We start from the raw sequence: 21,462 nt of genomic DNA, 5'->3' as shown, positions 1-21,462 counted from the left end.
CGCGCGCAGCAACGAAGACCCAAGGCAGCCAAAAATAAAAATAAATAATTAACTAATTAAAAAAAAATGTTGGTTAAATAGTAAGTATATTCTATGACAAGAAGTCATCTTATTGGTAAGAAGAACAGTTTATTGAAAGTTCAGTAACTCTTTTAGACTAAAACCGACTTGACATTTCAGAAAGTATATGGTCTTGACCTTGAAGTACCCTTACCCTGTCCCCACCTCCACATCGGTCCCTTCGCTAACACTCAGCTCTCAGAGGTAAGTCTCGCTTAGGCACCCAGAGAGTTTCCCACAACACAGATAACCAAGAAACCAAAACAAAAGTAAGAAAAAGTAAGAAAATTATTTCAGATATGCTGATTTCCATTTTAACTACTCTGAATTCTTTTAGATTCTGGGAATATGTTCTGGAGACAGATATATGTGTGTGTATGTGTGCATGTGTATAAATGTATAGATGTCTTTTGGTCAGAGTATGACTTAGTAAAGAGAAAACAAAATTTTAAAATATCAACCATCCTGGGATCTACCTTAGGGAAACAGGTTGAGAGCTAAACCATCATGGCTACCGTCAAGTCAACTTTTAACTTCATCCAACTCTTCATTTTTCACCATTGATTTCTTTTCCAGCCTCCACGTAGGGACCAAAGCCATTGCTTCCCTGCCCACTGTCCTCTCTTACTACACACTGTCTATGGCTGGGAGAGCCGACCTGACTATTCAGTTCTGATGAAAAGCAAATGAAATCATATTAAGAAGAAAGTTAAGGGGAAACAAAAGTTTGTGTATAAAGTACAAAAATAACTGATAGAAGATGTCAAATTCGATATATTCTTCAACTCCAGAACTCTACCCATGCTATATTTGAATGTAAAAACCTAAGTAAAAATTTAGACCATGAATGACTAGTTTACATACATCCTTAAAAAGCGCTGATCGATAAACGCCTCCTGAATGAAATGAATTACCTCCCATCCCAGTCCAGCAACAAAGTCTTCGTACGCTCGGCTTCCTCTTTCATTGGAAAGGATCGAGCACTTGTCTTCTTGGCCGTCAGCAACGTAAAACACGGCGATTTTGTGCGTTTCACGGCTGTAAATTTTTAGATTTAAAGGAGTTAGAATACTTACGTACAAAGTTTTGTTTTACTGCTGCCACCTATGCTTCTACTACACAGCTTACACTTGCTGAGAACTTACAAGGGGTCAGGCACTGTTCCAAGAAGGCTCAACACACGTCTCATCTATCCTTGCAGACGCCCTAATGAGACAGGTCTTATCATCACCTCCTCATGGACACGGTGGAAAGGAGGCACAGAAAGTGACAGAAAAGCACTTGTAGCAAGCAGGACACCGGGAGCTGAGACAGGGCAGCCTGGGCTCCTGAGGCCACTCTCTCACAGGTATGATGTACGAACAGCATGTAAGAGCACATGGCTTGACAAATTCTCTCCAACTTCGGTAAAAATATACCTCTGAAAGCATTTCAGATAGATATCAGTCGTGAACAGATCCTTGTGACCACACATACTTCACTTCTTCCTACACTTTGAGATAAGGAAACCGGGGAGCTCCCTGACTGGAACTGTAAAATTGGCCGAGACTTTGTGAGAAATGGAAACTACTTCTTCAAAGCAGAACACACTTAGGTACTTTCTCTGTGAGGGGCGGCACCCTCAGGGTGGACAGCTGTCCAGGGAAACTTCTTTGGACATACAAACTGTTCGTCCACTTCCTCCATGATGGATTTGGGGCACTTTGCTGTTAAATCAGGTAAATGTGACACCACTTTGAGGAAAGCAGCCCTGTTTCTTAACCTTTTGTGCATCTTAGCATGGTCCTTGGTGCATAGAAGTTGCTCAGTTAAAACTCTGTTGAATTGACCAGAGATACGATGATATATTTGAACATATCAATAACCATTTCTATAAACTATACCCTGGAGTAAAGTGTCAAAGTCACTAGACCTACACCAAGTGATCTGGAGACAGTTCAGAGGCAAAGACACCGCTCTTATTGGACCAGAGCTTTAATCAAGAACCATTCCGCAGCTCCATCACCCAAGACCTTGACTCCAGTCTCTATGTTCTAAAATTTTAGATTATCATTTCCAGAGCAGTTCCACGCTTCTCCTGATTTCTACCATACACTTTGAAAAAATCTCATAGGAAAAACTACCAAGCACTTCAACAACATGGAAATGTTTCTGTTGCCTTATCGTTCAATACCTCAACATTATAATCCGATGGGACATCAATAGTGGTGGAATCTGGGCTCTGTATTTTAACATATTCTCCAATATCTCCTTCTGCAGGAATGTTATTTTTCTACTTAATTAGCAGAATGAATTGAAACTCAACTGGAAACTCATAAAAATAAATCAAGGAGAAGAGTACGCTCCTTTTATTTGTCTAGATAGCTTATTCATGTCCCTCCATAATTTACATGAAATTACCACACTTAGAGGAGAAATTAGAAAATATAGAAAGGAAAAAGAAGAATTAAAAAAAACCACTAATGGGCTTCCCTGGTGGCCCAGTGGTTGAGAGTCCGTCTGCCGATGCAGGGGACACGGGTTCGTGCCCCGGTCTGGGAAGATCCCACATGCCGCGGAGCAGCTGGGCCGGTGAGCCATGGCCGCTAAGCCTGCGCGTCCGGAGCCTGTGCTCCGCAACGGGAGAGGCCACAGCAGTGAGAGGCCCGCGTACCACAAAAAACAAAACAAAACAAAAAAACTCCCCCCAAAAAACCCACTAATGTTCTTCGCTTCTATGTTGAAATCACAATTGTTACTACTTCAGGATGCATTTTTGCATACAAAATGAGAAGTCTATCTTGTGTTCTGCCACTAATTTTTTCACTTAAAATATCTGTGAACACTTTTTTTAATTGTATAAAATATACATAACCGAAAAGTCACCATTTAAACCGTGTTGGAGTGTGAACATTTCTATACCGTGTGCTTGTATAACAAAGTTACTAATAATGGTTGTGTAACATTCCATTATATTCATATTCCATATCCTCAGTCCTTGCTATTGGACATTTAGGTTGCTTCCATTTGAAAGACGTTTTCACATTATCTTTGGTATGTCCTTAAAATAAATTCATGGACGTGGAGCCTCGGTCATTGCCCACTTTTAAGGCTTTTGAAGTGTACTGTCCTGCTGCCAGTGGGGAAGGTGGGTGTCCTGAAGGCCCTGACGGACACGCTGGTGGGGTGCTGCTCTCAGGGGAACAGACATAGGGGGTGATGGATGCTAGTGGGCGGTGCTCTAGCAGAGACCTTGTGCTCTCAGCCTGTCGGAAAGCTTGTCCTCAGGCACGTGGAGCCCAAAACTGTGACATCATTTCCTTCCAGACTGCAGGCAGGGCTGGCCAGCAGTCTGGACTCTGACTAGCTTATTCTAAGAGCTGTAATCATGTGGGGTCTTGGATGGTAAGAGAGGTCATAACCTATGAACTAAAAGACAGTCTCTTTCAACAAATGGAGAGAAAAGGATAGTCACTCAATTCCTTTCTGCAGCTCTGTCTATATATTTAAAAGTCCTCAGCATTTAATTTTTCTCTATTCTATACACTTGACATACATAAAACAATCTCAGGTTTATCTGAAATGATTTTGTTTGTTCTCCTTAAAGTCCAAGTTTTTTATGTTGTAGCTGCTTACAGGTCCTCATCAACTCAATGTGGAGCAGAGAGAGCTCGGCCCGGTGACTGTGTGACTGATGGAGGTGTGAGCAAAGGTGACCTTTAGCTGTAAACACTCATCAAATTTCACAGCCTCCAAAATGTTAGCGCCGCAGAGAGCCTGGGAGGATGCAGAAGCTGTGTCTGGCCTTATTAGAGCCAGGCTTTTGCAATGACAATTAGCAACATCAACAGCACTTCATATCCACAAGCTGCTGGGCCAGTGCTCGAAGGAGCAGGTAATTCAGGGCCACACGTACAGAAAAGCAACCATTTCCTCTTCCTCATTAGAATGCAGTTTTCTTTCTTATTAAGAATAGACCAGAATCGCTCAGTTTCCTTGTGCTGTCACGTTAAAAAGCCAAACAAAGAAACACGACTGTAACTTTCACTTTACCATGTGGTGGCAAGAGGTGTTAATATTGAAAAGGGGAGCCTTCTTTAATCTGTATGTACGTTCATCACATTATTTACAGCTTTGCTAACTTCACAGTATACAAATCGTAGCTGTGAGGTGGTCTCTCCTTTTCCTAAGAACATGCTAAGCAGAAACTCTGCCTTGACAGCAGGGAAATAAATTGACGCCAGAAATAAATAGAAACATCTTGACTGGAAGTTGAGGGCCGAGGTTATGTTCTTACCTGCTAACTTACTGGTACGTGGGATCTCAGAGCTAAAGAGCCCTCAACTTATTTCTGGTTTTTTTTTTTTCTAAAAAGAACCTTGAAAACACCCTTTACCATAAAGTAAGTGGATACCTTTTTAGATGTTGAGAAGACATTCAATCCAGGAGTTGGGGTTTTAGGTGAAGGTTAATCGGGGGGGAGAGGACTTGCCAATCAGCTCTCCAAAGCCATATTATACTGCAACAGCCCCGCCAGGGAGCGACTTCGATTGTACCTCATGCAACTAAAGTGCATTAACACCCAACAAATTGGCCACAATCACAAGATACCAATGTCTTCACTTAATACGAAGGAGCATGAAATAATTCAGCGTACGTTTGAAAAGCTGAGTTTGGAACCCAAGTGACTGCTTGTTTCCTACTGGAGGACAAGAGGGAAGGGGCAGTGAATCCCTGAGCCCTTCAGCAAAAATCCACCCCCCCAAATTTCCACAGAGAACTCAGTCTCTTCCTCTGGAGAAAAAGCAGCACAACAACTATTAGGAAACTGAATGTGGGGAAGGACAGTGTGAGGAATAACGGCTTCAGGTTTTCTTCTCTAATGAGATGTCTAACGATGCTCCTAAAGGGAATACAAGAGGAGCAGAAAGCTATTTTTTTTTTTAAATCAGTTTTTAAAAACTCAAGATTAAGGCAGCAGTGTATTCATTTCTTCCAAGCACCCATTATGTACCCGGTACAACACCAGCTCCGGACTAAGATGTTTTCGGAAGCACACATTTCCCCAGATCAAACACTGGTTGGAGCTCATCTTTGGAACTGCTTCTAAGATTGTACAGAAAAGAGGTAGATCTGAGATCTGACCTGCTCTGGAGAACGAGGTTTAGGGCTAGAGAGCGCCTGATTACAGCACCGGGGTCTTAACCTTGCCTACCCCGCAGAGCAGAGACCACTGCACGCCAGCCCATGGAGTCAGACTCACAGGCTCCCAACCACGAGGTCCGTGAACATGGGCGGCTCTGTGACCTGGGCCGGCGGGACAAGAGGGGCTGCAGAGATGAAATGAGAACAAGTGTCCACTGGCTGAAAGGCTCTCAATCAAGGCAGAGGTTAGGGGACCTCTTCCTTGTGTAGCAAACATGTAAGTTTACTGCACAGAGTAAAACTACCAAAGGTATGGCCTGCGCAAATGCCACCAGCTGCCAGGTCTCTGCAGGGGTATCACTTCTGCAGCCATATCCGACATCCCACACACACAAAGACAGACAGGAATAAGGTGGTTTGATATACTTTCACATACCACTGTCGCGAGTCCAGATTTTTTAGCTCTCTCAATAATTTTGAATTTTTCTTCAACAGATGGAAATTCTTCCTATAAAGGAAAAGGAATGGAAGAAAAGTCGTGTGATCACGGATCAATTCTGCCCTTTCCAATCAGTCAATGAACAAACCTACCTATTCATCCATCCATCTGTCTACCCATCCACAACTACATCATTCACCAAAGATTTGTGGCCGAAGCCTATAGAATGAACTTCATTCTTAAGATATTCGAAGGCATCATGACTCCACTGCATCCGGTTTACTGTCCAGGGACAACGGGTGGCTGTGGTCCATGAGTGTATGACTTGTGTGTGTGCCTGTATCTCTGTTTCCACTGTCAGCTCTGCCATGAGACTCTTCTCCATCTCTGCAGCTCAAACCCACCCCTTCCACAGAGTCTGCTCCACTGCCCCCTACTTCTGGATGGCCTGGCGGTTCTTCCAGAGGTCCTGAGTCACACTGTCTTTCATCAGAGTTGTATCGGGTATTGTGGTACAGAAAAACCCAAACAAACTTTTTGGCCAACTCAATATTAAGTCTTCTTCCCTCACCAGAGCTAAGGAGAGACTGTGGCTTATTCATCTCTGTAGTCCACTGGCATCTTTAATGATGGCAGAAGCAACAATGGACAGAGCAGTAATTTAAACACACACACAGAGTAAATGCTTGATACCCTTTAAAATACACAACCGATGTTGGGAATTCCATCTGTGCATCAGTACAGCCCACTTAATTTCATTTCTAGCTTTAATTTAGCAGAAAATAAGCTATAAATCCTGAAATAGAGAAAAATCTCCACTTCTGTTCTGCTTCCCAAACCCCAAACTGATAAGAACTGTCACACAAAAATAAGAAGACAGTTGAAGGTCTGCAGTGGATCGTTACCTTCTGTCCCAGGAATTCATTCCCAAGTCATCGAGCAGCAACCTGCAGAAGTAAAAGGCTCCCCGGGGCTCCACCGGTGATGGCGGCTCCTGGCTGGCAACCTTCATGGCCACGTCCAAGTCGCACCTCTGGACATACTCATCTTCCTGTGCGCTCTGGCGCAGGAGGATCTCGGTGATTTCCTTCTCTTGGGCACGGTTCATTCCACACGGGGGTGGGGAAGGCTCGTTGAGATGGAGCTGTGACGGTAAAAGGCATTCGGGACTCGTGTGGCCAATGTTTTCAAGTAATTTGCTGAGGACGTCCTCCCCCTCCTCAGTCTGAGAAAGATCCCTCTGAGGTCCAGGTGTTTGGTGATGCCAGCCCGAGATCAGGAACGAGGGACTTCTGCCCTTTGGGGCTAAGCAGCCTTCCAGAGGTCCATAGAGCACCTTCCCGTCCCAGGAGTACTTCCCCGAGATGTCCCTCACGATCACTCTCACGTCCGAGGGGGTGCCCTCTGGCGACCCGCCGGGAGGACCCGCCGCGGGTGTCTGCAGGTAGGAGATGAGGGTGCTATCGTTGAACACAAACAATTGCAGGTTCGGGCTCCTGAACACGTCGGGGGAGAGCTCGGCAGCGTCGGCATGTGTGTTGTCGTGGTGCTCACTGACCAAGCTGTGCAGCACGGCGGGGCCCCCGTGCAGGGGGAAGTGTCCCAGGTGGTTCACCAGGTGTGCCATCACCATGCGCGCAGTCAGCGGGATCAGCTCCACGCTCCTTCGCCTCCTCTCTGCCGACAGCAGGACAGGGACACCGAGAGACAGTGGAGAATGAAAGTGAAAAAGGACCACCGCCGGATTGCAATCGGTCCCTAGCACGGTGGATTGTTTTTTTTTAGTCTGGGGATTTTTTCCACCCGTTTTCTCTTTTTGACATTCATTCTACTTGAATTTAAAAGCACAAGTTAGATAGATGGCTGAAAGAACCAACTTACGTGAAGATCTCATTCGGAAAGGGATATTTAAAAACGTGTAGATACAGACATAAACCAGAGACAGATCCCGATCCTGAAGGGGTGACAGTTCTAGGAGCTCCAGGAGGTGGACATCTGCCGTTGGACAGGACGGCAGCGCAGAGGGCTGGGGGCTGGGGAGCTGGCCTCGCTCCCCTCAGTGGGTGACGGGAGACATTCATAAGGGATGAACTGAGCCTGGGACTGTTGAAATATATCTGAAGCAATTTGCTTTAGGATTATTGTGGCTATTTATGTTTTGCTGTGAGGTCATTTTAAATATTTAACAGAATCTGATATATTAATAATTCATGGAATTACTTAGAAGGCTTTCACTGAATTTGTAGTTGATGATTAAATGCCCAGGAGCAACTAATTTATAAAATTTTTAAGACTTCAGATGTATAGAAGGACTTGGACAATATCATGTGAAAGGGGGCTGTGTGAAACGTTTGCGATATGAGGGAGAAGCAGATGAAATCCACAAGTAGGGACTGAAACGATTACTTAAGCCTGAGAACAGTTAGGGAAATCTTAATCCACCAAATTTACAAGGGAACTGTGCATTAATCTAAGAACAGGTCAAAATAAAACCTTTTAATAAAAAAAATCACTAGACATTTAAACAAACTAAGATTTCTAATTTGGGCTTAAAGGTTTAGGAAATACTTGATTTCTAAATTCACAGCATGAAAAATCAAATATTAATTAAAACATCAATAACTATAAATATGCTTTCTCATGCTAACCATCCTCCCTCTCAGACAGCAGAAATCTAACTGACTTATTTATACATCATCAATATTATGATGTAAAAATCCTAGAAACGATCAAATCCTAGAATCTAGGAAATTCTGTGTGATGAGTGAGAATCAGACTGTCCTCACTTTTCTTGGATTTCTTCTTAATTTTTTCTTTTTGAGGAACAGGAAATCACCTGTATTCAACAATGAAAAATAAAACTTCATTTAAAAATCGTAACTTTTTAGAAGCAGAGAAGGTCATCTACATCTGTCTCTGAAATGAAATGCTTCTTCCCGACCCTCTGAAGTGCGCATGATTTCCATACAGCTGAGAAATTTAAACACCTCAACTCATTCCCTTGAAATCACAGTTATGAATGCCTTTGCTTTTGTGTCCATATTAACTTTTTCAAAAGTTACAGATGCTTTTTATTCATGCTTATCATCCCATATGAATACACGCTGCATCAGAAATGTTAATGCTCCAACAACAAAGGTGCAGCCAGCTGGGGGCTCAGAAGTCCATAATGTAAGACACCGCATGGTGATGACACAGTAGCACAGGCTACGAAACTAACAAGAAAGGTCCAACTGGATAAAGGCCATGGCAGAAAACAACAACTGGAAAAGCGACTTTCCTCTACTTTTACTTACATAGGTTGTACTTTCAACTTGCAGTAAATACAAATTTGTATTTTAATGAATGTGCTTGAATTTTACAATGGGAAGTTAACCTGGAGTCACGTTAATCAAGTCATAAACCATGACACACCCAATAAAAACCCCAAATATCTCTGGTACTGAAAAGTAAGGAAGGGAGTATTTGTGAAATAAGAACTGCTCTTCCCTGGCAGACTTCAGCTGCATCAACTGCCCAGGGCTGCCCTGAAAAATAAAGAGGAAGTCTAGACTCCATCTATGAGAAAACAAGCTTGTGACGTCCAAAAAGTATGCAAAAATATATTCCAAATATTTATTTTTCTAAATTTAGAGATGAAATATAAAAACAGTAACGTTAGGTTGTCCTTTAACTTTCATTTTTTTTTAAAGCTCCTCCCTTCCCTTCTTCTTAAGCACTTAGGTATTAATGATGAGAAAAGTGAGCAGGTGTCATGACATTGATGGTTCCTCCCCTTGGGTCTCTCCCGCTTGTAACTCTATTTGAAAGTAGTAATTACATCAAATGTGGGAAATGGTCTATGAAAGAATCATCTGAAAATAATAGATAAAAATATAACATTGCTTATCAGAAACGTTATCTGAGTAGAAACAGTGTGGTTATAAATGATGAATTAATGACACTGAATGAAAACATCCCTCAAATATGGGCATGTTTTGTTTAACCTGAAATACCTATATCTTTATGTTTCCTCTTCATTCTTTTTTTTTTTTTTTTTTTTTTTTTTGCGGTACACGGGCCTCTCACCGCCATGGCCTCTCCCGTTGCGGAGCACAGGCTCTGGACGCGCAGGCTGAGCGGCCAAGGCTCACGGGCCCAGCCGCTCCGCGGCATGTGGGATCTTCCCAGACCGGGGCACGAACCCGTGTCCCCTGCATCGGCAGGCGGACTCTCAACCACTGTGCCACCAGGGAAGCCCCTCCTCTTCATTCTAAACAAGGATGTACTTATTTGGCTAGAGAGGCTGTGGGTGCTAGTACGTTTTTAAGCTTTGTTTTTTAACTTAGTAAATATGTTAGAGAATTTCAAAACTCCTTTGCCATAGAAGTTTAAACCTCATTTTCAGTAACACAGAGCTGTGTTAGGACAAGTTTGCATAAGGTCCTGAGGTTTTCTGGAGAATGAATGGTCAAGTCAAAGAGTGTTGGACATTGAAAGAAAGTGGTACAAAAATTTAAATGTGCAATTTTAGGTTTATCCTTTTTCATTACCCTATTAATCTTCTGCCATTTTTCTGTGAAGAGTCATAATCAGCAGGGAACCTGTTTTTGGACTACAAGGTAGGAAACAGCAAAAAGAAATAGATCAAAGGTCATTTTACTGAAAAAAAAAATGTTTTGAATTTACAACTGTGGGAAAAAAGTGTCAAGAAAAGATTGCAACTGGAAAGAACAGGGGACTCCAGAAGGAGACCCACAAATGACGAAGCAAATGGGCAACACAACGTGACGAGGTGTCTCGTGCTGCCAGCCAGCAACACAGCCCCGATCAGTCTTCTGTCTCCACTATGCAAAACCCCGAGTGAAGAATTCACTGTTCCAGGACCCTGTGGATAAACCTTAAATCCACATTCCACCTCTGTTACTTCTGACCTGTACACCCTTGGGAAAATCCCTTTGCCTTGGTCTGCTCATCTATAAAAGGAGCTAAAATGAGGCCTCGCTCCCGACTGGCGCCCCACTCCCAGCCAGAAGCACACCCTGCACTCTGCAATCTTGCAAACACAGCCCTGGACCTGAACCCTCACTGGCTAATGCCGCTGTGTCCTTCCTCCCTTCCCAGGAGGCCCCACAGGGGACCGTCTTGGGGCTCCAAACAGTCACGCCCCAGGTCACCTGCTCATGCTGTCTGGCTGCAGACCAACCACGCTGTGCAAAGTATTCAGCAAAACCCACCACCAAACACTTGGTTGGGAAATAAAACAGCTGCTGTTCTGGTCTCACCCTCCCCGAGCTTCTGGAAGCCTGTGACCCTGCTGACCTTCTTCAGCTCCTTGTCTGCTTTCTTCCCTTGACCTCCTAGAAATGACTCCTTTTGGTTCTTTGTCCATTTCCCTGACTTTGTCTTCCTGGTGACACGCCCTCGCTCCTTCTTCTTTAAGGAAGTTTTACCCGCAGGTTCTGTTCTTAGGCCTAGGTTTTTAACTTGCAAAGTCCATAACATTTTCATGGATGATCTAACACTCTATACCCACATTTTTTTTTTAACTTTTTTTTTTTTTGGCGGTACACGGGCCTCTCACTGTTGTGGCCTCTCCCGTTGCGGAGCACAGGCGCAGGCTCAGCGGCCATGGCTCGCAGGCGCAGCCGCTCCGCGGCATGTGGGATCTTCCCGGACCGGGGCACGAGCCCGTGTCCCCTGCATCGGCAGGCGGACTCTCAACCACTGTGCCACCAGGGAAGCCCCTTAACTTTTAATTTTTGAGACAACTGAAGATGCACACGCACTTGTAAGAAATAATACAGAGAGAGCCCAGATATCCTTCACCCGAATGGTAACATCTTGAGTAACAATAGTATATTATCACATTTGTCACCGAAAGAATTCATCAGTCTTCAGAGTTCACTAGTTTCAGTGCGTGTGTGTATGTGAGTCTAGGCATATAGATGGCATCTATCACACATACAGATGACACATCCACATGCTGACTCATATTCCAAGGCCTAGAGATGGGCTCTTGTCATTTGGGGAGAAGGTGGTTAGGGGGGTAAGCACAGCCCCGAGGTCCTGACACACCCACATGTCTACGATGGGCCCTCCGCCGGGAGCAGAGTGGCCTCACACCATCCCTTTGTGATGCCCGCCTGGTCCCGACGCTCTACCAGCTCCTCGCAAAGTCAGCCCGTCCTTCCAAGTCTGGCTTAGGTCCTTCTCCGTGGGAAGCCCCTATGGTGCTGCCGGGCCACACACGAGTCCTTCTGCCTGAATCCTGTCGCCACTCCCACCCCCCGCCACCATGAGATGAAAAGCTCCTTGGGGACAGAAAATGGACTGTGTTTGTGGGTTTGTGGGTCCCGTGGGTCCTCGATAATACAAAATTTAACTAAGATGGGAAAAGAAAGGCGAGGAGAATAGAAAAAGAGAGGAAACGAGGAAGGAAGGACTTGCTATCACAGAGCACTCTAGAAACCTGGATTTCAACCACCAGATTCTTAAAAAGAAACACAGCGAGTATTAACAAATGGCTACCGTCTTTCCTTTTCCTGTCAACTGGGATGACTATTCTGAAGAATCTTACCCTCTTCGACAGTAAGCAGGTTGCCCAGTTCTGCTGATGAATGAAATTGGACCGGCTCAGAATTCTTCACGTTTGCCAGTGGGAGGAAGGGGTCGTAATCCGCGGATGACAGGTCAGCCAGGGTCAGGGTGTAGCGGCTCTGCTGGGTGTAAGTGCTTGAGCCGCAAACACAGCAGTGCAGAACCTGTGAAGCACGGAAGGGATTGTGTGCCAGGGATGCCCCCAACCTCCTGCCCCCTGACGACCTGTCAAACTACAACAGCACTTAGGAGATAACTGGGACCATTATACTTTTTCTTCCTTTGATAAACAGATTTTGTCCAACTAAGGCTGTGGATATTCCTACAACAGAAACAGTTCTTTTCATAACGAAGCAGATACAGACCACGTCCCATGAACACTGGGGGATTCTGACCAAACTGCAGTTGTTTGACGATAGCAGTTGGGTAAAGTGCATCGTGAACTGGGCAACCACTGCTTCTCTATGATAACTGTTCTGCTCTCACTCCTTAAGTCATTCATTTCTTTTAAAATGCTGAACCCCCATAAATCCTTGTCAAAAGGGCACAGATAAGTATGGGAATGCCTAAAACCTGTTTTGGTGATTCTCTGATGCTGCAGTCCACGCTCCATGCCCCGAGGCCTGGGGGAGACTCACCCTGTAGATGTAATCCAGCAAGGGGGTCCGGGCCGCGGGCTGCTCGTCCAGGGCTGCTGTGGACACGGGGTGGAGGAGGGTGCCCGCCGGCAGCGCCATGCACCAGTCCAGGAGGCAGAGCAGCAGGGACACGAGGAACTGGAAGACGAAGCAGACCCAGAGCCTCAGGCTGCAGCCTCGCAGACTCCACCCCAAGTGACAGCAAACCTTCAGTGAAGCAGAACCTTCCCGGCATCGCAGCCATTGTTCAGGGACACAGAAATGAATGAGGTTTTCACAGAGAGGCTGTTAGGGCCAGTCCTAACAGGGGATATTATAGATATCCTTGTTTGTTGTTTTTTGTTTTTTTGCGGTACTCGGGCCTCTCACTGTTGTGGCCTCTCCCGTTGCGGAGCACAGGCTCCGGACGCGCAGGCTCAGCGGCCACCATGGGCCCAGCTGCTCCGCGGCAGCCCCTAACAGGGGATATTATAAAGGATAGCCCTGCATGTGATAGTATTTGCCATCTGTTTTATTACATTCTTAAAAAACAAACTCTAGAGGGCTTCCCTGGTGGCGCAGTGGTTGAGAGTCCGCCTGCCGATGCAGGGGACACGGGTTCGTGCCCCGGTCCAGGAGGATCCCACATGCCGCGGAGCGGCTGGGCCCGTGAGCCATGGCCGCTGAGCCTGCACGTCCGGAGCCTGTGCTCCGCAACGAGAGAGGCCACAGCAGTGAGAGGCCCGCGTACCGCAAAAAAAAAAAAAACCCTCTAGAGATTGGGATTGACATATATACACTAATATGTATAAAATGGATAACTAGTAAGAACCTGCTGTATAAAAAAATAAATAAAATTCTAAAAAAAAAAAAAGTGCCATTGTGTAAAAAAAAACCAAGTCTAGGGAGGACCTGGCCGATGCGCCACTTACCTTCTTGTCTGCTTCCACTGAGGAGTGCTCTGCACTTGGTAAAAGAAAAGCAATCGTGGCCACGAGGATCTGCAGAGAAGACAAATTCCCAATCAAACAGACCCCAGTAACAGTTCTGGAAGCCGCGTGAAAGGAGGCCCAGGACGGCCTTGCCACTAAAGCCAGCCTGGTGCCAACTCCCAGAGGAAGGTGACATCAAGCGAAGAGTCACCTCAGAGATTTGTGTGACCTGAAAACCAGAAGGCGATGGCCATGCCTGTTTCCACTCTGCTGGCAGTGAAATCGGGGGCCCAGAGGAAGGAGTATTTCTCTCTGCAGTCACACAATCTCCATTTTCCACTTCTCACAAGGAAAGCAACAAATACTTGCAAAAGTAATTCTGAAGATGCTCCCATTTACTTTTCTTATAAATTACCCCAGGTCTCCCCACACCTGCGGCTGCAGGGTAACAGCACCACTTTCATTCTCAAAGGTATTCCAGTTTAGGTGATAAATTATATGGTCGCCCTAAAACCCAACTATACATTTTGCAGCAGCTTATATGCCTATCGTCCAAAGTTCTGTTTCACTCTAGGTTCCTTGAGGTTGAAAATCGCTTGTGATTTCTGCTGTATCTCTGAGAGAACAAAGTGACCTCACGGGTGAAATTTGTCTAGGGCTGAGAGAAAATAAATCATATCCCTTCCTCTGCACTGGGTGTGTACAGAACAGGGCATGTTTAAAGAAGGGCAGCGACAACACCTGGCAGGAACGGCTGAGCCTTACCAACCACACCTACAGGGTGAGGGTACCTGCCCCTGTGCCAGCCGGCACCTTCACGTGCCACTGACGTCCGGGGTGTTTTCGTGGAGAATGTTCTTCCTGTTCCTCTCGCCCCCGTCCTCCACCAGTGACCCCACGGAGGGTATTACAGTCGTAATCTCATTACAGCCGGGCGATCACGCTATGGCAGAAAGCTTGGTCCGGGCCTTCGGTCTGGGAGAGGCCCCCACACCCCACCCCCGCCCACACACACAGGGCATCACAACCAGCTGCCGACTCCTTGTTGGCACCATCCAAATTACTCTGGATGAATGAAGCCCAATCGACAAAAGGTCTCTTTGTTGTGGCCGTGTTTGCCTTTCAAACTCCCCAAGTGTAAGGCTGCCCTGGAACACTGGTGGCTTCTTACGTGGTGCCTGAAATCGCAGCTGAGAAGAACCAGCGCAATTTACTCTGAAAATGGGTGACTCACACGGCAGTTTAATGGTTGGTTCTCCAACCATTATTTGAGTATCTAGAATTAATTAAATATCCAATGTAATAAAAGGGACATGCTGATGTTTGAGCATTATGGGAAAAAGACTTACTTCTGCAATTTTCCGAGGCAGAGAGGTTTCAAACATCTGAAGCTTTTCCCAGTAGGAAACCAGCAACTGAAGCACATCACAAGCTACCTGGGCCACGATTTTGTTAGGAAACTAGAAAAGAAAACAAAACCCCAAACGAAATAACCTCACTTCACGTGTGCAGTATTCCTAAAGAAGAACCCACAACGATTTCTTTCCAGCTCCATTTGGGGATCCATGTCCCTGTTGTGCATTAAATATATGAAAAATGTATCTTATCACCAGACAGTTTGTATGCGGTCACTGTCCTGTAACTGCCTTCTGCTAGACTAGCTGTACTAATTTACATAACATTCTATAGAAACAAGTAGTTGCCATTTAATCATTTGGAAATTAAAAGCGTAAATTCAAATGCCTTATTCAGATCACACAAATGATAGTTTTGCCGACTGGAGGAAACTGAAATGTAGTACATTATTGAGTACCCCCCGTGTACTGAACCTTTTACGAGAATTCTGCTCATTTTCGCCTTGATAACTCTTCATTAACAGCTCCATAAGGCAGCCGCTATCTTCATTTTACACTTGGAGAAACAAGGATTGATCAAAAGCCTTTCTATCCGATGAAATTAAACTTAACCTGCACATATGACATTCTAAGAAATGTGAAAAATGTGAAGCTAGGAGAACATAATTCAAAGTTAAGGGATATTCAGTTATTATTGCATCTGTTTTCTGCGTCTGGCGTGTGTTCAGGGTCCTCTAGGTGCCCCTGTTTCTTGGGAGATGGCACAGCAATGGGGCAGTTCTCGCAGGGACTGTGGGCTGTGGGTGTGGGGGAGGGATGAGGACTCCCAGTGCTCCCTCCCTGGCCAGACCCTGGACCACACTGCCATCCACACCCCACCATCTAGGGCAGAACGCTTTGTCACCAAATCTGTGTCCCTGTCTAGGGAGACCTCTGGACTTGCGTCTCAGCTATTTCCACCCCAGGAGCTCCAGGTGGCAGGAAGCAGATGCCAACTGACCAGAGGGCCACAAAAACAACAGAAGTCAACATTTAGCACCTCAGTGACAAATCACAGTATGAGAAGGGAAAGGTGGTCAGTTTTACTTCTACAGAACAGTTGCTGACTGCTCCCCTCCTGACAGGCACAAGGAAACCTGGGGTGAGAGCATCTGCCCCAAGGGGCTCTGCACAGCCTCCTCCAGCCACCCAGATCTCCCGCCCCCTGACCCTCATGGCCTCTGTCCACTCCTCAAACACTCTGACTTATTTCTGCCCCAGGGCCTTTGCACCTGCTCCTTGCTCTGCCTGGAACACTCATTCCCCAGGTCTGCACTCGGCAGGTGCTGCCACATTTTTCAGATCACGACTCAAGATGTCATCTCCCCCATGAGGCCACCAAGACTGTCCAAAGGCGTGGAGCCCACCCCCTCCAGCTCTTCCGTTCCATCCTCCTCCCCTGCTGTAATTTCTAGACGGCATTAAGGGCTATCAGAGCTGATCCTGTGTTTGTTTGCTTGTTGTTTTGTGTGTTTATCTTCTTGCATCTTATTCTCTGTCGTATTCCTAATGCTGAGCACAGCCCCAAGGAGGTCTGAGGGGACGTCGGCATGTGGAGGGAGAGGAAGAGTAAGAGTGGGCACTGGGGGCATTTCTGCTGCGTCCCGCTGGTCGGGTCACATGGTAGAAACATAAGGTTGGCATGGCTCTTGCATTATGGCCGGAGACAGACAAGGTGACAATGGTGAAATGAGGGACATGGCAGACAAGAGGGCAGAGAGGGATGAGGCGTGAGAGGTGGGGGTAGATGACAGAGAGAAGCCACTGGGGCCGGAGGGGGGGGGGGTGGGGGAACGGAGGGGGAGAGCTGCGCTGAGCTGGGAAGAACGTGGGGTCGGGCAGGGGCCAGTTTCCTTCCAGGCAGTGGGCCCAGGGCCCAGGGTGCAGGCACCAAGGCAAGAAGAGTCAAGAAGAGTCGCTGTGGAGGTCTGCGAGGGCGGTGGTGTTCCTGACATGTGGAGGGCTGCGGGATGTGGGGATGAAACGTATCACCCACTTGCTCACCAGGACATGCCCACGGGGTACCAACAATGTACTCGGCACTGAATGAGCAGCACAGAGGACACAGGTACAGGGTGACACAGTCCCTGCTCTGAAGGAACTGGCAGCTTGGTGCAGCAGACAGGGGCCCGCTCACGGACGTCCCTCTCTGGCAGCAGCACGGAGGGCAGATCTGCAGGTCCAGGCTCGGGCCATGGGGGTCGGGGTGGGGGTGGGCTGGGGAGGAGGCCGAGGGAGCCAGCTGTGGGAGGGGTGGCCCCGGGCAGCAGGCGGGAGTGATCGAAGGCCGTTCAGGACCCGGTGACCAGGACCATGGTGGTGAGGAAGGGAGAGTCGACTATGGCTCCTAAGATGAGCAAGAGAAGGAGGACAGTGGGGCTGAGGGCAGGAACGCAGGGCCCGAGCGCCGATGCTGCCACTCGCCCATGAGGACGCTGGAGTCTGTAAGTCTGGCTCTGGCTTAGCAGAGTCCCACCCCGCTGCCCACACGAGCTCCCACCCGCAACAAACGAGTAGCCGAGTGGACTTCTCCAGAGGCTGCACAGCCCTTTGTTCCCATCGCTGTCACGGCCAGAGGCTGCTTTTTATCGACACCCCCTGGCGGGCGCTTCCCTAGCTTTGCTGCCCATGCCCTTCCCGTGCCTGAGGGGACACCTATGTCAACCTCGCCAAGCGCTCCTGGAGGGCACGGTTCCAGCAGAGCAGAGCCCGGAGACGGAGCCATGCAAAGCCCACAGGCAGAACTCGTGCTCCCTGCTGCCAACCGGGCAGGTAGGGCCGAGCCTCCTCCTCCCCCCCACCCCTACCCCTGTTCCTTCTCCTCCTCCCCTCCCCCTCTTCCCCCTCCCCTCCCCCTCTTCCCCCTCCTCTCCCCTGAGCTCTCCTCCCCCTGGTAGAGCCCCAAGCCCCCTAAGGCCCTCTTCCCTCCTCCTCCTCCCTCCTTCTCCCCCTCCTCCTCCCCCTCTTCCCCCTCCCCTCCCCCTCTTCCCCCTCCTCTCCCCTGCACTCTCCTCCCCCTGGTAGAGCCCCAAGCCCCCTAAGGCACTCTTCCCTCCTCTTCCTCCCCCCTTCTCCCCCTCCTCCTCTTCCCCCTCCCCTCCCCTCCCCCTCTTCCCGTCTCCTCCCCCTCCTCCCCTCCCCTCCTCCTCCTCCCCTCCCCCTCCTCCCCCTCCCCTCCCCTGCGCTCTCCTCCACCTGGTAGAGCCCCAAGCCCCCTAAGGCCCTCTTCCCAGAGTGGCCGCTCATCGTCCCCCATGTTCCTTGAGGCTGCTCTTTCCTCTCTGGCCCTCGGTTCTCTTATATTGATGTGCTCCCCCTTCCAACCAGCACGGCGACACAGGCACTGAAAGGTGACGGAGCTGCCCCAGGGCCCAGGACTTCTGTCCAGGAGTTCTCCTCTGTTATTTACAGTGTTTAAAGGGAGGCCAATCTGACTGATCCTGGCCCTCTGATTTCTCAGCAATTCAAGCTGGAGCAGGTTCCCTGGCCTTCCCCTTAGTCGCCTTCTCTTTTATTTCTAAAATGGGGGAAGCAGCAGTGTCCACAGGGGTGGCGGGATTCCATGGCTCAGTCCGTGCACTGCGCTGGGACGCCCCTGACAGGGCAAGGGCTCGACACGGCAGGTACATTCTCTTCTGCTGCCTTAATGTTTCTCCTCATAATTACAGAAAAATTAAAGAACTTTTTGAAAATTTACAGAAATACTAAGAAAAATCTGGCCCAGCATGAGGTGAGCACGCAGCACATGGCAGCTCTTCTTACTAACAAAGCCAAGGAAGACAGACATCCTCAAAGTGCCCAAGGCCCCACTGACGTGAAGCACTCAGGCTGTTGCCCAGGAGCTGCCTGGTCTCTCCTGGTCCTGCCGAGGAGGCCAGGGCATGAAACCCCACTTTCTTGTCACTCCAACCCACAGGTGACAGGCATCCTGCTTGCCCCAGGAGCTGCCCAGCCACCAGAGGAACCCACTGGGCCGGTCCACGAAGCTCAGGCTATGGACAGCCAGGCCGCAGCCGCCAGTGGGTAAGCAACCATGGGTGGCTTTGCCAGGACCCCTCACAGAACGTCCAACGTGGCTCTGAGAGAAAAGATTTCTGAATCAAAACTTCTCTGTAATGTAGGGGGAAATAGAAATGGGGCTAATTCAAACTAAAACGGGTTGAATACCTGGGAAACAGCTTAATGTCAAATACACATGACGAACTGGCAATACCTTCAAAGTGACGCCTATCACGTTGACGGCCTCTCTCAGCTGAGGATGGTTCGTGCCCTGTGCAAGCTCTTCACAGATCCAGACCCCAAGGGAGCAAATGGCAATGCACCTTTTGAAAAAGAAGGAGACAAGGAGGAAAACTCTCACGAAGAGATGCATTTTCTTGGTATTTTCAAATGACAAAATATTTTAAGCCTTGTTTACAAAGTACAAAAGTTACAGACATATTAACAAAATGTCTTCTTGAGAAAAAAGATAAGGTACCCTCAACAGACCAGTTTGCAGGACAAATAGAAATATTCATAATGGTTAGTAATTAAATATTTAATGAAATAAATGGTATATTTTCTGTTAATTGTCACAGCACATTATCACTTATTTTTGCTGAAACTAATTTTTTTATTACAATTTCTTGCTTCAGGATATTTCTGAGGAAGAATCAAAAACATGAATCTTAGAAGATTGTTGGAAATTGAGTCTGTAATTGTTTTCCTTACAATAAAACACACAACACTTACCAAAAACAGAGGACAAATCCTGTATTTTATCGTAAAGAATACCTGAGTACAACTTTCAAAATAAGTTTCACTGTTACTTCTTTTAAACAATGTGTTAAGACAAAATACTCTTTAAGTTGCATACTCCTTTAAAAATTACCTTTCTCAATTATAAATCAAGATTGGATGGTAATTTTCTTTGGAATTGATACACTCAATATCTTTTGCAATGATCAAAAAGTCACATTCTTCTGAACGTTTCCTGAATGCACGTATATGAAATTTAAATGCCTGCCCTCCAACCTGCTCACTTTCTGAACAAAAAGGGGCTTCAAACCACTACTTGGAACGAGATGCTTGCTGTAATATGTAATATGCTGTTCTCTGTAGCAGGAGGTCACATCCAGGGCCAGTCAAACCGGACACACTGCCCATCCCTCCACACTGAACGTCCCTTAAAGGCCATCAGTATAATTCAGCAATTAAAATCAAGCTATTTTCAGGTTTTAAAACCACCATACTTCACTGGATTCTCACCTCTTTCGATCAGAATGGACTAGGTGCTTCCGAACCAGTTAATTAAAACCCCTTTGGCGACCATGTCACCTTCTACCAAAACTCCCTCGGTAACAGCTGTGCTTTTGCCTCGGTTACAAGGTGTGTGCCGGGCCTTTCTTGTTTCTCCGGCGCCGGCATTAGCCTCCACACCTTCCTGTCTAGAATTGTCTACATGTCTCTCTTCTCTTGCCCAATTCCTAGAAACTGCCCTTTGCATCTTAGTCTATAGTCATTCCCAAGAACTCTATATTCTTTCCCAAAGCCTCTTTATCTTCCCTCAGCCGAACTCAGACTGATTGTTTGACCCATGAAAACTATACCACTTGGAATTATGCCCCAAATCATACTGTTACCATTTTAAGAGCTGCTCTTCCTTTGAGTGCATGTGTGTATATATAGGTGTGTATATTCTTTTTTTTTTTATGACCCATTAACCTATTTGTTAAGTGTAATTTGTTAAGAGCTCTCGTTTCTAGGAACACCTGCATTTCTCTGTAACTATTAGCCTTGCACTATGGAGAATACTGTGACCTGTAAAATGGTTTTATAACCTAAGCTACTCTCACCTGCCTTGAGTTTTAAGCCACACTCGCTTGTAACAGCCCTTCCTGCTATTTTCTCTCTTTGAAATTCATCATTTAACATCCTCACTTAGCATCTTCCTATTCTTACACTCCCAGTGACTCCTCATGTTCTCTATATCCCCAGGATGTCCTTCGTGATTGTGAATGAGTTTTATCTATCAAGACTCTTTTTTAAGCTAATGGCAGTATTACCTTACTCTCAGTCTGTATTCCAATACACTCTCTTAATACTGTTTGCTACTATGCCACCTCATACCACTCCAATTTATATAACAAAAACTTCTTGTTTTTTCTTAATTTTTCTGAATTACTATCACTCACAATTATAACTATATTCTCTCTCAGTTCTCCTCCATTTATTTGAATCTTGATCATATTTCAGTCTGCTTGCTTACCTACACTCATATGACCTTAATTTCATTGCCTAACTCCTTTTACACACAACTAAGAAAGACTGACCATATT

The 21,462-nt window shown here is 46.7% G+C and overlaps 1 protein-coding gene across 1 annotated transcript in view; it reads right to left on the bottom strand.

Annotated features, from left to right (window-relative positions):
* RALGAPA2 (Ral GTPase activating protein catalytic subunit alpha 2) overlaps positions 1-21,462 on the bottom strand; it is a 281,692-nt gene that overhangs the window by 100,689 nt on the left and 159,541 nt on the right. Inside the window, exons 27-34 of the mRNA XM_060031295.1 lie at positions 19,359-19,467; positions 15,101-15,211; positions 13,752-13,820; positions 12,841-12,978; positions 12,183-12,366; positions 6,529-7,300; positions 5,621-5,692; positions 975-1,098 (exon numbers count right to left, since the gene is read on the bottom strand). Of these exons, the coding sequence (XP_059887278.1) occupies positions 975-1,098; positions 5,621-5,692; positions 6,529-7,300; positions 12,183-12,366; positions 12,841-12,978; positions 13,752-13,820; positions 15,101-15,211; positions 19,359-19,467 (1,579 nt within the window). The remainder of the gene's footprint in view (positions 1-974; positions 1,099-5,620; positions 5,693-6,528; positions 7,301-12,182; positions 12,367-12,840; positions 12,979-13,751; positions 13,821-15,100; positions 15,212-19,358; positions 19,468-21,462) is intronic.

Source organism: Delphinus delphis, chromosome 15 (genome assembly GCF_949987515.2).
Source record: "Delphinus delphis chromosome 15, mDelDel1.2, whole genome shotgun sequence".
NCBI classification, from domain to species: Eukaryota; Metazoa; Chordata; class Mammalia; order Artiodactyla; family Delphinidae; genus Delphinus; species Delphinus delphis.
This window is presented reverse-complemented; position numbering and strand designations above follow the sequence as displayed.